Source organism: Thalassophryne amazonica, chromosome 2 (assembly GCF_902500255.1).
Source record: "Thalassophryne amazonica chromosome 2, fThaAma1.1, whole genome shotgun sequence".
Classification (NCBI taxonomy): domain Eukaryota; kingdom Metazoa; phylum Chordata; class Actinopteri; order Batrachoidiformes; family Batrachoididae; genus Thalassophryne; species Thalassophryne amazonica.
In genome coordinates, this window is record NC_047104.1 from 114,966,595 (window position 1) to 114,982,076 (window position 15,482).

General features: G+C 41.3%; 1 protein-coding gene across 1 annotated transcript in view; it reads right to left on the reverse strand.

The window, feature by feature from the left end:
* The window catches only part of cdh16 (cadherin 16, KSP-cadherin), a 163,059-nt gene that overhangs the window by 136,661 nt on the left and 10,916 nt on the right, over positions 1-15,482 (reverse strand). The window contains exons 4-6 of the mRNA XM_034192397.1: positions 9,146-9,280; positions 5,387-5,522; positions 3,944-4,102 (exon numbers count right to left, since the gene is read on the reverse strand). Of these exons, the coding sequence (XP_034048288.1) occupies positions 3,944-4,102; positions 5,387-5,522; positions 9,146-9,280 (430 nt within the window). The remainder of the gene's footprint in view (positions 1-3,943; positions 4,103-5,386; positions 5,523-9,145; positions 9,281-15,482) is intronic.

Genomic DNA, 15,482 nt, shown 5'->3' on the forward strand with positions numbered 1-15,482 from the left:
GCACAAACCAAGCATGAAGTCAAAGGAAATGACTGTAGATCCCAGAGACAGGTTGGTCTTGAGACACGAAGCTGGGAAGGGTACAGAAACATTTCTGTTGCTTTGAAGGTCCCAATGAGCACAGTGGCCTCCATCATCAGTAAATGGAAGACGTTTGTGTCCACCAGGACTCTTTCTAGAGCTGGCCGCCCGCCTAAACCGAGCAATTGGGGAGAAGGGCCTTAGCTCCAGCATTCCTCTGTGGAAGGAAGAGAACTTTCCAGAAGGACAACCATCTCTGCAGCAATCCACGAATCAGGTCTGTATGGTAGAGTGGCCAGACGGAAGCCACTCCTGAGTAAAAGGCACATGGCAGCCCACCTGGAGTTTGCCAAAAGGCACCCGAAGGACTCTCAGACCATGAGAAACAAAATTCTCTAGTCTGATGAGACAAAGATTGAATTCTTTGGTGTGAATGCCAGGTGTCATGTTTGGAGGAAACCAGGCACCATCTCTACAGTGAAGCATGGTGGTGGCAGCATCATGCTGTGGGGATGTTTTCTAGATGTGTAGGCTAACACTTACTGACACGACATCTCACATTTTCCTCATCTTCCCTTCTCCACTGGGAACTAAAAAAAACTGCACTTTTTGCGACTGCTTCAGTGATTGCAGCTGAAAACAAAACAGTACACAATTTTTTCCATGCAAAGTTATGCTGTGTATATATTGCGAAATGGGAGCGGCTGTCCCCATAAGTGGTCAAATCCCACGATATCACGCAGGGTTTAAACAAGACTGCACTGCCCTATTTGATTTTAGGAAAAAAAGTCACAGGCCAAGGTCAAAACTCCTTATATGAAGTCATGTATCACCTTTGTATTGGTCATACTGTATGACCTTTGTCCTTGTGTGACCTTGAAAGGAGAAGATGAAACTCAAAATTGCTTATAACACATGCTTGAATTTCACCTGAAAAACTGATGTTATGACTTCAATAAGTGCATATAATTCAAGCTTATGTTTTGAGGAATTCAAAGGGAGAGAGAAGATCTGTGAATTCGTGTAGCAGCTCTCGAGGTATGAAATAGTTGCGATGAACGTGCATCAGAAAGAATGACTTTGCATGACTCTGTGTCAAACATGTAAGCTGTGAGTGTTACACTCACTGAGTGTCTCTTCTCTGTGGCTTCAGTGAAACACAAATAACATTATCAACCGTTACATCACTTAAAGCTGGCTTGAAAACAAGCGGAAACCTGAGGCGGTAATATTCAGTTTTCATCGCTACTATGTGTCTGCTTGGAAAGAAGCAGCCGTGTAGGCTGGAAGGGACCAGCAAGTGTGAAAGTCATCCAGCTCCTGCCAAATCAAAAGAGAGGGCAACTCCAGAGCTCCAGAAATAGAACAAAGACCTTCATTGCATCTAGAATGTGTGCATCTCAGTGACTGAGCGGGTGCATGTGCTTATATTCAATGTCATTTATCAATACATAATTATTTGCTGCAGTATACATGAAAATAATCAGATATGGAAGTATAAATGTTGTATAACTGACACAATTTTCACAAATTTAACTGAGGGTAAAATTATATCTCACAACGAAGGAACGTCTTAATCTTATTTTTAAAATTGATTCATTAGATTATGCCACAGCAGACGAAACACAACAATGTAGGCTTTTGTTGTTGTTGTTGCTATTAAAATAGGAAGAGATGAGCTCAATGCTAACGTCACAGACACTGTGGTGATGGACCCTGCACCCAACCCTGCAAAAAGAGAGCTCTTGTTGGTTGCACCCATCTGTCTCAGGAGACGTTGTGTCTCTCTGTCTCTATGTCATGAACTCACCCTGGATCCCATCTTGACAGTCTATGGCACATCATGCAAATCTGTTTGGGGCATGTCTGAATAAACTGCTATTGAGAAGACATAAACTGAGTGCAAAACTAGGCTCTGAGCACAAACAGCTGTATCTATATGCTTACTTAGTCATGGGTGTGTTTTGGGCATGGCGTGAAGCAAGCCAAAGGTGTGATTTCTTTAAGATGGAGTGCGCCGGGCACATGGCGCTCTGGTACTGAAACAGCAGACTAAAGTGAGAGGTTTCCTAGTAAAATGTATGGAAATGAGTCAACACGGCAGAGCACACCAACAGACAGTGTCCAACAAAGCTCCCTGCAGTGAAGCAGTGAGGTGTGAAGTTTTGGATGGTTCCATGTTTACTTTTATTTATTTTATTTTTTTTACATTTTGTTTTGTGGTTCATTTAAGGAGGGTGTACGTGTATCATGAAGCTGCTTCCAGCATGTAATGCATACCTCAGAGTTGAGTTCTCTAAACACCAGAAAACACTGCATCTTACTATAGACCAGGTTTTGTTCAATAGTAAAATGCAGCTTGGGATGCTTGGGACTCCGGTGAGGGTGTTCTCTATCTCTGCCCCAACTTTCAAAAGTCCCAACTTCACCAGACTGTGTAGTCTTCAAACTATATTTGGAATAACCATGGAATTGATCAGCTGGTCTCTCAACACTATTGATACCATTTTTTTCAACAAGGAATCAGGGCTGGGGGACCCTGCGTGCCCAGATGGAACCTATCCTGCGGGCTATGTTCTCAATGCCTGGGAGAAGTGGCACGTCGCATGCTTGGCAACACTCTCCATGAAAGATGTTGAGGATTTATTCTTATTTGCCTTTATGGTAGGAGGTCTTTTGCTGCTTGAATTATGTGCTGCCCAACCTACCGGAAAATTGGCAAGACGGCTGCTACCAAAACCACAACCCCACATCTGTCCGTCATGATTAACGAGGTGGGCAAGGCGGTACAATCTCAGACTGCATTAACTTTTGAACTTAAATGCAAGTGGAAACCATGTCAGAGCAGATTGTCTGCTCTGCAAAGGAAATGATTTTAGAGACAAGTGAATATTCACAATTGGATCTGGATGGTTAAAGAGAGGCCGTATTGGAATTTTGTGTCTCTCTGCCTAACCCAAACATGGCAGCCTTATCAGCGACCGAAGGTCAAATGTCCCGCTGTTTTTCTCCAGAAGGATTTCAACGGCCTTGGTGAAGCATTTGGCTCCCTCTCAATTTGCCCTCCCCTACAGACTCTACACATGGAAAGAGACTGATATGAACTCATCTGCACACATGACACATGACCCCCCACCCCACCCCCGCCCCACCCCGGCATCCGCTCTGCTACTCCGGGAGACCGTGCAGTGCTCCCGGCTGCACGGGACTCTGCTGCGGCCTACACTCACTTTGCCTCAATTCAGATGACGGACTGTTTCAAAGTTTTGCGTACATAGACAAATCAAATGTATATGTGCGGTTGTTTTAATTCTGATGTGTGCTATTATTACGTTCAACTAGTAATAATTGTGGATTAATTGCTGTATTTCTGAGGTAACTGGGTGTGAAGATAATTTCGTTGCACTTGTAATGACAATACATCATCATTCATTCATTCATTCATTTTTTTGCTGGTCTATACCACAAATGCATTGTGTCACGAACACATCCATGGGGCTACAAATGAATGTAATTTTACTTTGCATCTACATGACATGAACAATGTTATGGAGAACACAACAGCATTGTGTAAGAACTACCAATTATACTTGTCATAAACTATACACTACCTTAAGATAGGTGGAGCCTTCTGTGTGTATTTTGTGTATTATGTGGTTCTGGTACAGAAGTAGACTGGCTCATGATACATAAAGACAACCCACATTCAGATTTGGACTTCTGTATATGTCATAGAATCTTAAAAGTAGCCATTTCAGGCCAAAAACGTGCTTAAAGCAGCAGAATTTCTCCATGCATAGTTTGTGGGACTTGGAGGATACTGAACTTGGACATACCAACATATCTACAGTATATTCATATTAACAATAAATGGTACTTAAAAAAGTGTCAAATTTCCTATCAGCAAGTGGTTATGACCGACCTTCATCAGTGAGTGAAACTTCCCCGCTGACACTGTTGATGAAGAACATTTGACTGGAGGGAATCCTGGGTGTCTGCTCCATCAGGTTGAAACGTAACTCAGCGTGGGGGGTGTTACGATCATCACGGTCCAGCGCTTCGACCTGCATGAATGGGATTCCTGACAGACCAAAGCAGTACTGAGTCAAAAAAAAAAAATGTGATCAGATGTATTATTACTAATTAATTATTAACAGGTTATGTTTCCAACCCTGTTTGTTTGTTTGTTTGATTGTTTGTTTGTGAACAGCCTGTAACCCACAATTTTTCATATATCGTTATGAAATTTTTACTGAGGATTCATATCCTCATTGGCAAAAACTGATTAAATTTTCAAAGTCATAGGTCAACTGTCAAAGTCAGGAAAAATCTTGGAAAAATTGAAAAATCCCTATCTTTAACAGTGAATGAATTTTTAAAAATTCATAACTCTGTCAAATCAGACCAGATTTCATATTTTCATATTTGAGAGCTTTATGTAGGATGGTATCCTTTATCGACTGACAGTTTGATCCAGATCTGATCCAGATTACATATTTTGTGGCCATTTAAATTTAACACTGAAAACCTAATTTAATGTATATTTTTTTACATTGTATCTTAATCAAACTTACCCAAATCACTCTCATATTTGAAAGTGAGGTGCAGACTGGCACTCAGTATCACCTGACAATGTTTGATCCAGAGCTAATCTGGATTGTGGATTTTATACACATTTGAATTCAATATTGAAAGTCCTTTTTTTTTTTTGTACATTTTGCATTATCTGTCAATCAAAAGTGTCTCAGTCACTCTCATATTTCTGTTATGGATGGAGGTTCCAGTTTGTCTACCTTCCAGTTATCAGTCAGAAACCAATAAGTGCCAAAAAGAAATGACAAATTGTGCATAGCAAAGATAACCAATGTTCTGTGAAAAATATCTGAAAAAGAATTCATAACCTGATTAAATAAAAAAAAGACACAAAACAAAACGACAAAAATAACTTTGATTCAAGTGCATGAACTAAATACATACTCCTGACATTTGATCACATCTATTTTAGTTCATGAAAAGCCACTTCTAACAGGACTTTGACCTTGAAATGTTTTCCGAGGTAAAATTTTGTGGAATTGGAAACTAGTGTTGGTAGAGGATTGCGCTCCATGACAACAGTGCTCTAGTATTTCTTTGTTTCTACACAGCAAATTCTCATTTATTTCCATTTCACTGTTTCTAAACCAAATCTATATATAAAATGACTGATTCAGTTTGCTGCTTAATTGTGTTTTCTGCTGCACTTAAAGTTTACACAGAAAATCAAAGTGTCTTCAGATTATAATTTGTATTTTTTAATTTTTTGTATCCAGAGGTAAAAAGGTGAGACAGACAGCGTGGAAGTAAACACAGCTCACGATTCTTGTACCTTTTAGAAGGCCGAGCTGTACGCTCCCTCTCATGCTCTGCTCGATGAAAGTGGGCACATTGTCATTCTTGTCGATGACGCACACTTCCAGAGTAAAGCTTTGATGCTGCACAGATGCAAGGACATGGAAGGACACCTACAGCACGTACATGCATTCAGTAAACATCTTTGAATGAGGCACTGACTTTAGCAAATAGTCCACCAACAAAAGCTAGTGTCATAACTGTACAGTAATAATTACTGCCATACCTATATTTTAAGCACTGGATTTAAAATATTTAGAAATAATTGCAAATCGAACACTTTTGTATAATCAGAATATTTAACAAACCAAAATCAACTAACCAAAATGCTTTCATATAATAATAAAAAATGGACATAAAATATAAATGTAACACTGTTATTGGCATTATTTGATGAATTTACAGTAAAGTGTGAATTTTATAGATAGTTTTCTTTTGAGACGTCAGGATAGAAGAACATTTTCCAAGTCATGGAATATGTCTTGGAATTCAATAAGGAATATAAACAACATGATACTGTATGTGAAGGGGTGGTGGTCAAGTGGTTAGTGTGCTTGGTTTCAGGGCAGAAGGTTCCAGATTCAAACCCCACTTGGCCATGGGCCAGCATGGTCCTGCGTGCACCCCCCCCCCCCTCCCCCGCCCAAACACACACACACACCACCAACAACCCTATAAGTAACTGGTAACAGTAAAAATACTGGGCCTCACTATGACATATGACAACACTGGTTCACTACAATGTCATTAACCACCTTATTAGTGAATACAAAACAGTCAAAGAATGCCTGTGAGTAGCACACATGAAGTAGGTCGAGTATGTCATTACAACCTTCGACATGGGGGTTTGTATGAAGGCATACACTCTGATCTGAAGAAGAAAGCTGTGCACTGTCATGGTTTGGCCCTCTCTGGGATGCTGTTATCTGTGATCCTGCCCAGTGATTTTTGGTTTGGTTGTTTTCTCTTGCCTCATAGTTAGTGCTGTTTTAGTTTTGTCTCTGCTCTTTATTTACTTTGTTGATTCTGCTTTTCTGTTTCTTTTCAGTGACTGTTGCCACATGTAGTTCCATTCTAGTTTAGTCTTGAGCTTTTTCCTTGTTGAACTTTTTTTGGTCTCATTTTATTTTCTAGTTTCTGTCACTGATTTCTCTGCTTCTGTTTACTTAGTTTCACTTTCCCGCACTCTCTTGCCCCAGCTTTCACTCTGCTTCTGTTCGCTTAGTTACACTTTCCTGCACTCTCTTGCCCCAGCTTTCACTCTGCTTCTGTTCACTTAGTTTCACTTTCCTGCACTCTCTTGCCCCAGCTTTCACTCTGCTTCTGTTCACTTAGTTTCACTTTCCTGCACTCTCATGCCCCAGCTTTCACTCTGCTTCTGTTAAATAAAGTTTCACTTTCCTGCACTCTCTTGCCACAACTTTCACTCTGCTTCTGTTTACTAAAGTTTCACTTTCCTGCACTCTCTTGCCCCAGCTTTCACTCTGCTTCTGTTTACTTAGTTTCACTTTCCTGCACTCTCTTGCCCCAGCTTTCACTCTGCTTCTGTTTACTTAGTTTCACTTTCCTGCACTCTCTTGCCCCAGCTTTCACTCTGCTTCTGTTTACTTAGTTTCACTTTCCTGCACTCTCTTGCACCTGCTGGACTCAGCTTTGTCATGTCCTCACCTTCACCTCACCTGACTCTTATCACATCCTAATCACCCCACCTGCATTTAAGCCCCGTCTTTCATGTTCTCCACCGCTAGTTTGTTGTGCTCCATACCTTGTGCTTCTGCCCTTGTCCCAGCCCTTTTCGCTCTTTTTCACACCATAGTTTTGACTTTGATCTGGTTGCCTTACTTTGTATGACCCTGCTTGTGTTTTTTGGACTCTGCTCTCGTCTCTGCCTGCATACTCTACTTCACTGTGTTTTTGAACATTGATATTTTTTTGACTACCCCTCAGCCCAACATCTGCTTGTTACCTCTGTTTCGCTGCCTGCCTACCCATGTACCGAACCACTGCTTTGCCTCCAGATAAAGCCTTTTGATAATTCCCTCATCTCTGCCTGTGGGTCTGCATTTGTGTCCTCCACCTTTTGTGTCACTTGTTCAAGAATCCTGACATGCACAATTCAAAATGTGGTCAGTTCTATATAAAAACTGCTTTCATTTGGTGTCTTATATGTCCCATTTGCTTGAAAGATGATGATTTGATAACTCTTTATGTTGTGTGGAAAAAAAAATCAGATTTCATAATTGGACATTTTCTTTAAGCTCGGGTAGGTCAATAAAAGTGCTCCTATATCATAGTGAGGCCCAGACTTTTTACTGTTACCAGTTATTTTTTGCAATCTAGACACCCTACATTTTCTAATGATACCAACCCTTACCAAAAAGTACTACATGCAAGTATGTTTCAAGTATACTTCCAGTTTACTTTTTATATACTTATCAATGCTATTTTTTGGTAAGGGAAATTTATAGGGTTGGGGGGAGTGCATGCAGGACCAAATTTTGCAGAGTAAAATATACACTGCCAGGATAACATTTGGTCCCAGTCTAAATAGAGTAAAATACACTCTGATATAGGGTGAAATTAGCTCAACAGTCTTGTCAAATCACATTTTTCTACTTCAATAAGAGTCATTCACAGCATGATGGAATTGATTTTACACTGTGATAGAGTTGATTTAGCACTGTGATAGAGTATATTTAACTCTATTTGGACTGGGACCAAATGTTTTCCTGGCAGAGTACTGTATGAAAACAAGGGAGCCGCTGAATGGACTCACTATGGTACATCTGTCTGAAGTATGGAGTTCTCAAAAACTGAGTGACTGTGCAAGAATGAGCCTAGTGAGGGAAGCCACCAAGACATCCAGGACAACTCAAGATGACATAAATGTCTTTGTTATTTGAGAAAATGTGCAGCTTTTGACTGTTGCATCACCACGTAGAACGCTTCACACTGGACTGGAAAAGAGAAGGATTACCTTAAAATGAAGACGTGACATTTCGTTGACAGTGTTTCAGGGGGCACATGTGAGAATCAAGCATCGACACGATCAGCTTTCTTGTGTTAAAGTGCCACTAAACCATGAAGCTATGCACCAGACAAAACTTGCATGATGCACAGTTTCTCTAAGAAGCCTGAACCTAACTTCAGAAGTCTTGGTGACTTCCCTCGCTGGTCTCCTTCTTGCACACTGCATACTCTAAACGGGTACAAATGAGGGTTTAAATTATTAAATTATTCTCAATCAGAAGACCATTCTCCCAGAACACCCAGAGTCGTGTCAGTAAGAGCATCCGATGTAAAACTTGTACAATATACAGACTCACGGCAAAATGGCAGCAGCCAAAAAAAAAAGATTAAACTGTGTGATTATTCTGTGATGTCACAACCCAAAAGGCAAAAGGTTCACTGTGACACGTGCAGGGACAGGCTGAGACTCATCGTCTGATTATTGGGCACAGCTGAGCTGGAGTAGAGCAGCTGCTGTCTCTGTGCTGGGGTTCCCCTCAGGCTGCAGGCTCTCTACTCCTCCTCCTTTATTTGCTGCTCGTCATGCAGCCACATTTGTGTTTTGTTTGAAGCTTTTCTTTTGTACATTAAAGATCTTGAGATTATAAAACGTTGCTGACGTGGATGAGAACTTCTCTCACGCTATCAGTGTGTCATGCAATGAAGCCGGGCAGTGATATATAATAAAACACAGTACATTCATTGCATGTGATGTATTACTGAATACCTGCAGAGAATATGTTGGCTGTTTCTCTCTGTCCAGTGGTTTTACAGCATACAGAAAGCTTGCATCGACTCCAAATATCCCCTCATCATCCCCTGTGACCACCAGGTCGCTGTAATTGCTTGGCAGGCTTTGGAGCTGTGTGAAACAGAACACTGTTCATGAAATTTCACTTTACACTTCTGTTTAAAAGCAGTCCTGATGCCCTGACAATGGTGTGTAGGAGGACTAAGTGGATTGGTGAAAAGATCAGTGTGGTGATTTTGCAGCCACCAGTCATTAGTAACACCTCCGGAGGCGTATGCTCCAGTGATCACCTTGGTCTCTATGTAATTATGTTTTTATATACCAGAGCAAAATATATTAAGAATGTCTAATCTGGTTTTGATCAAAGTTGAATGAATGAATAAATAGCTTTATTATGTCTGCCAAGGACATAATAAAATCACCTGTGTTTATTTGTCTGTCTGTCTGTCTGTCTGTCTGTCTGTCTTTTAGCAGGATTACGTCAAAACTACTGTATGGATTTTGATGAAATTTTCACCACAAATAGATATTAGGCCATGGAAGAACCCATTCAATTTTGGAGTTGATCTGGATCTGGATTCTGGGTCAAGTTTCACTTTCATATATATATATATATATATATATATATATATATATTTGGACTGTTTACACAGAGACTGCTACCTGCTGCTTTGGACTTGAATTAACAGTCTTTTTCAAGACGTTTTTTACTTTTTTACCTTTTTACTTTTTTTTTTTACTTTTTTACTGTGCTCCAACGCCTAAGGAAGACCTCTAACGGTCGAAACATCGAGACGGAGCACTTTTATCAGCTAACTTTCATCAGCGTTGGCAAGCTAACTAGCTTGCTAACGCTTTCGTTTTTATTTTTTTTATTTTTTTTATTTATTTTTTTTTTCCCTTTTAGCACTGTTGTCGTGCGTTATCTGTGCTGCTCCACAGCGTGTTTAGTTGACTTTTATTTTATTTTAGCAGCGTTGTCGTGCGTTCGCTGTTGTCGTGCGTTGCCTGTGCTGCTTCATGGCCTGTTTGGTGCCTTGATTGGGGCACTCCTTCTGCTGAATCACCTTTAAATTATTTACACATTATGCACTTTGTGTGTTTTTAGGAATCCGCTAGGTTGCGTAGCTACTAGCTCTTAGCCGATTTAGCATGGCGGCTTCTCCTGTCTCACCCGCACTTTTCTGCTCTGGGTGTGAAATGTTTAGTTATTCCTCGGCCTCCTTTAGCAGTAACGGTACTTGTAATAAGTGCAGCTTATTCGTAGCTTTGGAGGCCAGGCTGGGCGAATTGGAGACTCGGCTCCGCACCGTGGAAAATTCTACAGCTAGCCAGGCCCCTGTAGCCAGTGCGGACCAAGGTAGCTTAGCCGCCGCTCGTTCCCCCCTGGCAGATCCCGGGCAGTCGGGAAAGCAGGCCGACTGGGTGACTGTGAGGAGGAAGTGTAGCCCTAAACAGAAGCCCCGTGTACACCGTCAACCCGTTCACATCTCTAACCGTTTTTCCCCACTCGACGATACACTCGCCGAGGATCAAACTCTGGTTATTGGCGACTCTGTTTTGAGAAATGTGAAGTTAGCGACACCAGCAACCATTGTCAATTGTCTTCCGGGTGCCAGAGCAGGCGACATCGAAGGACATTTGAAATTGCTGGCTAAGGCTAAGCGTAAATTTGGTAAGATTGTAATTCACGTCGGCAGTAATGACACTCGGTTACGCCAATCGGAGGTCACTAAAATTAACATTAAATCGGTGTGTAACTTTGCAAAAACAATGTCGGACTCTGTTGTTTTCTCTGGGCCCCTCCCCAATCAGACCGGGAGTGACATGTTTAGCCGCATGTTCTCCTTGAATTGCTGGCTGTCTGAGTGGTGTCCAAAAAATGAGGTGGGCTTCATTGATAATTGGCAAAGCTTCTGGGGAAAACCTGGTCTTGTTAGGAGAGACGGCATCCATCCCACTTTAGATGGAGCAGCTCTCATTTCTAGAAATCTGGCCAATTTTCTTGGATCCTCCAAACTGTGACTGTCCAGCGTTGGGACCAGGAGGCAGAGCTGTGGTCTTATACACTTCTCTGCAGCTTCTCTCCCCCTGCCATCCCCTCGTTGCCCCATCCCCGTAGAGACAGTGCCTGCTCCCAGACCACCAATAACCAGCAAAAATCTATTTAAGCATAAAAATTCAAAAAGAAAAAATAATATAGCACCTTCAATTGCACCACAGACTAAAACAGTTAAATGTGGTCTATTAAACATTAGGTCTCTCTCTTCTAAGTCCCTGTTGGTAAATGATATAATAATTGATCAACGTATTGATTTATTCTGCCTAACAGAAACCTGGTTACAGCAGGATGAATATGTTAGTTTAAATGAGTCAACACCCCCGAGTCACACTAACTGTCAGAATGCTCGTAGCACGGGCCGGGGCGGAGGATTAGCAGCAATCTTCCATTCCAGCTTATTAATTAATCAAAAACCTAGACAGAGCTTTAATTCATTTGAAAGCTTGACTCTTAGTCTTGTCCATCCAAATTGGAAGTCCCAAAAACCAGTTTTATTTGTTATTATCTATCGTCCACCTGGTCGTTACTGTGAGTTTCTCTGTGAATTTTCAGACCTTTTGTCTGACTTAGTGCTTAGCTCAGATAAGATAATTATAGTGGGCGATTTTAATATCCACACAGATGCTGAGAATGACAGCCTCAACACTGCATTTAATCTATTATTAGACTCTATCGGCTTTGCTCAAAAAGTAAATGAGTCCACCCACCACTTTAATCATATCTTAGATCTTGTTCTGACTTATGGTATGGAAATAGAAGACTTAACAGTATTCCCTGAAAACTCCCTTCTGTCTGATCATTTTTTAATAACATTTACATTTACCCTGATGGACTACCCTGCAGTGGGGAATAAGTTTCATTACACTAGAAGTCTTTCAGAAAGCGCTGTAACTAGGTTTAAGGATATGATTCCTTCGTTATGTTCTCTAATGTCATATACCAACACAGAGCAGAGTAGCTACCTAAACTCTGTAAGGGAGTTAGAGTATCTCGTCAATAGTTTTACATCCTCTTTGAAGACAACTTTGGATGCTGTAGCTCCTCTGAAAAAGAGAGCTTTAAATCAGAAGTGTCTGACTCCGTGGTATAACTCACAAACTCGTAGCTTAAAGCAGATAACCCGTAAGTTGGAGAGGAAATGGCGTCTCACTAATTTAGAAGATCTTCACTTAGCCTGGAAAAAGAGTTTGTTGCTCTATAAAAAAGCCCTCCGTAAAGCTAGGACATCTTTCTACTCATCACTAATTGAAGAAAATAAGAATAACCTCAGGTTTCTTTTCAGCACTGTAGCTAAGCTGACAAAGAGTCAGAGCTCTATTGAGCTGAGTATTCCATTAACTTTAACTAGTAATGACTTCATGACTTTCTTTGCTAACAAAATTTTGACTATTAGAGAAAAAAATTACTCATAACCATCCCGAAGATGTATCGTTATCTTTGGCTGCTTTCAGTGATGCCGGTATTTGGTTAGACTCTTTCTCTCCGGTTGTTCTGTCTGAGTTATTTTCATTGGTTGCTTCGTCCAAACCATCGGCATGTTTATTGGACCCCATTCCTGCCAGGCTGCTCAAGGAAGTCCTACCATTATTTAATGCTTCAATCTTAAATATGATCAATCTATCTCTGTTAGTTGGTTATGTACCACAGGCCTTTAAGGTGGCAGTAATTAAACCATTACTTAAAAAGCCATCACTTGACCCAGCTATCTTAGCTAATTATAGGCCAATTTCCAACCTTCCTTTTCTCTCAAAGATTCTTGAGAGGGTAGTTGTAAAACAGCTAACTGATCACCTGCAGAGGAATAGTCTATTTGAAGAGTTTCAGTCAGGTTTTAGAATTCATCATAGTACAGAAACAGCATTAGTGAAGGTTACAAATGATCTTCTTATGGCTTCGGACAGTGGACTTATCTCTGTGCTTGTTCTGTTGGACCTCAGTGCTGCTTTGATACTGTTGACCATAAAATTTTATTACAGAGATTAGAGCATGTCATAGGTATTAAAGGCACTGCGCTGCGGTGGTTTGAATCATATTTGTCTAATAGATTACAGTTTGTTCATGTAAATGGGGAATCTTCTTCACAGACTAAAGTTAATTATGGAGTTCCACAAGGTTCTGTGCTAGGACCAATTTTATTCACTTTATACATGCTTCCCTTAGGCAGTATTATTAGACGGTATTGCTTAAATTTTCATTGTTACGCAGATGATACCCAGCTTTATCTATCCATGAAGCCAGAGGATACACACCAATTAGTTAAACTGCAGGATTGTCTTACAGACATAAAGACATGGATGACCTCTAATTTCCTGCTTTTAAAACTCAGATAAAACTGAAGTTATTGTACTTGGCCCCACAAATCTTAGAAGCATGGTGTCTAACCAGATCGTTACTCTGGATGGCATTTCCCTGATCTTTAGTAATACTGTGAGAAATCTTGGAGTCATTTTTGATCAGGATATGTCATTCAAAGCGCATATTAAACAAATATGTAGGACTGCCTTTTTGCATTTACGCAATATCTCTAAAATCAGAAAGGTCTTGTCTCAGAGTGATGCTGAAAAACTAATTCATGCATTTATTTCCTCTAGGCTGGACTATTGTAATTCATTATTATCAAGTTGTCCTAAAAGTTCCCTAAAAAGCCTTCAGTTGGTTCAGAATGCTGCAGCTAGAGTACTGACGGGGACTAGCAGGAGAGAGCATATCTCACCCGTGTTGGCCTCTCTTCATTGGCTTCCTGTTAATTCTAGAATAGAATTTAAAATTCTTCTTCTTACTTATAAGGTTTTGAATAATCAGGTCCCATCTTATCTTAGGGACCTCATAGTACCATATTACCCCATTAGAGCGCTTTGCTCTCAGACTGCGGGCTTACTTGTAGTTCCTAGGGTTTGTAAGAGTAGAATGGGAGGCAGAGCCTTCAGCTTTCAGGCTCCTCTCCTGTGGAACCAGCTCCCAATTCAGATCAGGGAGACAGATACCCTCTCTACTTTTAAGATTAGGCTTAAAACTTTCCTTTTCGCTAAGGCTTATAGTTAGGGCTGGATCGGGTGACCCTGGACCATCCCTTGGTTATGCTGCTTTAGACGTAGATTGTGGGGGGGTTCCCATGATGCACTGTTTCTTTCTCTTTTTGCTCCGTATGCATCACTCTGCATTTAATCATTAGTGATCGATCTCTGCCCCCCTTCACGGCATGTCTTTTTCCTGGTTTTTTTCCCTCAGCCCCAACCAGTCTCAGCAGAAGACTGCCCCTCCCTGAGCCTGGTTCTGCTGGAGGTTTCTTCCTGTTAAAAGGGAGTTTTTCCTTCCCACTGTTGCCAAGTGCTTGCTCATAGGGGGTCGTTTTGACCGTTGGGGTTTTTTATAATTATTGTATGGCCTTGCCTTACAATATGGAGCGCCTTGGGGCAACTGTTTGTTGTGATTTGGCGCTATATAAGAAAAAAGTTGATTGATTGATTGATAGATATGAGCTCTCCTTAAATGAGGCCTGCCCACCGGCATACACATTTAGTCACCTCTCTCGTGATTCGAAGCAAGGCGGGGGTGTTGCTCTTATTTTTAAATCTAGGTTTATTTTTTTAGCTGTTAGGGGTGATAAATATAATTCATTTCTACATCTGATTCTCCGCTCTGCCCACGATGCTATGTATTGCGAAGGTCAGTGTTGTGAAAGTGTCGTGACACGGACCCACAACAGGGGGCGTAAATGAACGGACAATGGATAAGCCAAAAGTAACAATTTAATGTTGTGAATCACACAACGACGTACAGACAATAACAATATAGTGACTGTCAATCATACACCAGGTGACGTCTGGCGAGAGAAGAGCCGGATCCCACACAGCTTCCACTGCCAACGGAGCTGAAGAACACCGGAGCCGCCAAGCCCTGCGCCCCAGGTGGCCGCTGTCTTCAGCAGTCAGACTGGTACTGCTGGCAGAGAACAGAGACAGTCCTGATGAGTGTGAGGTCGCACACTCAGTAATCCCACAGTCTGTATTCAGTAAGGAGGGAGCACCTCCACCTCCAATCACACACTCGTGCAGCTCCTGTCTAACCACTTATCTGGTTGGGGTGTGAAGCGAAGCCGTCGCTGATCACACCAAACGCCAATCCCACAGATAAGGCAACACCACAGGAAAATGGCTGCAAAAGAAGTTCAGACTATTACACAAGGTTTTGTTCAGCAGAGAAAATTACCTGATTGGTAGTTGATTTCTGGGCGGGGAGGTGGAGTTGCAG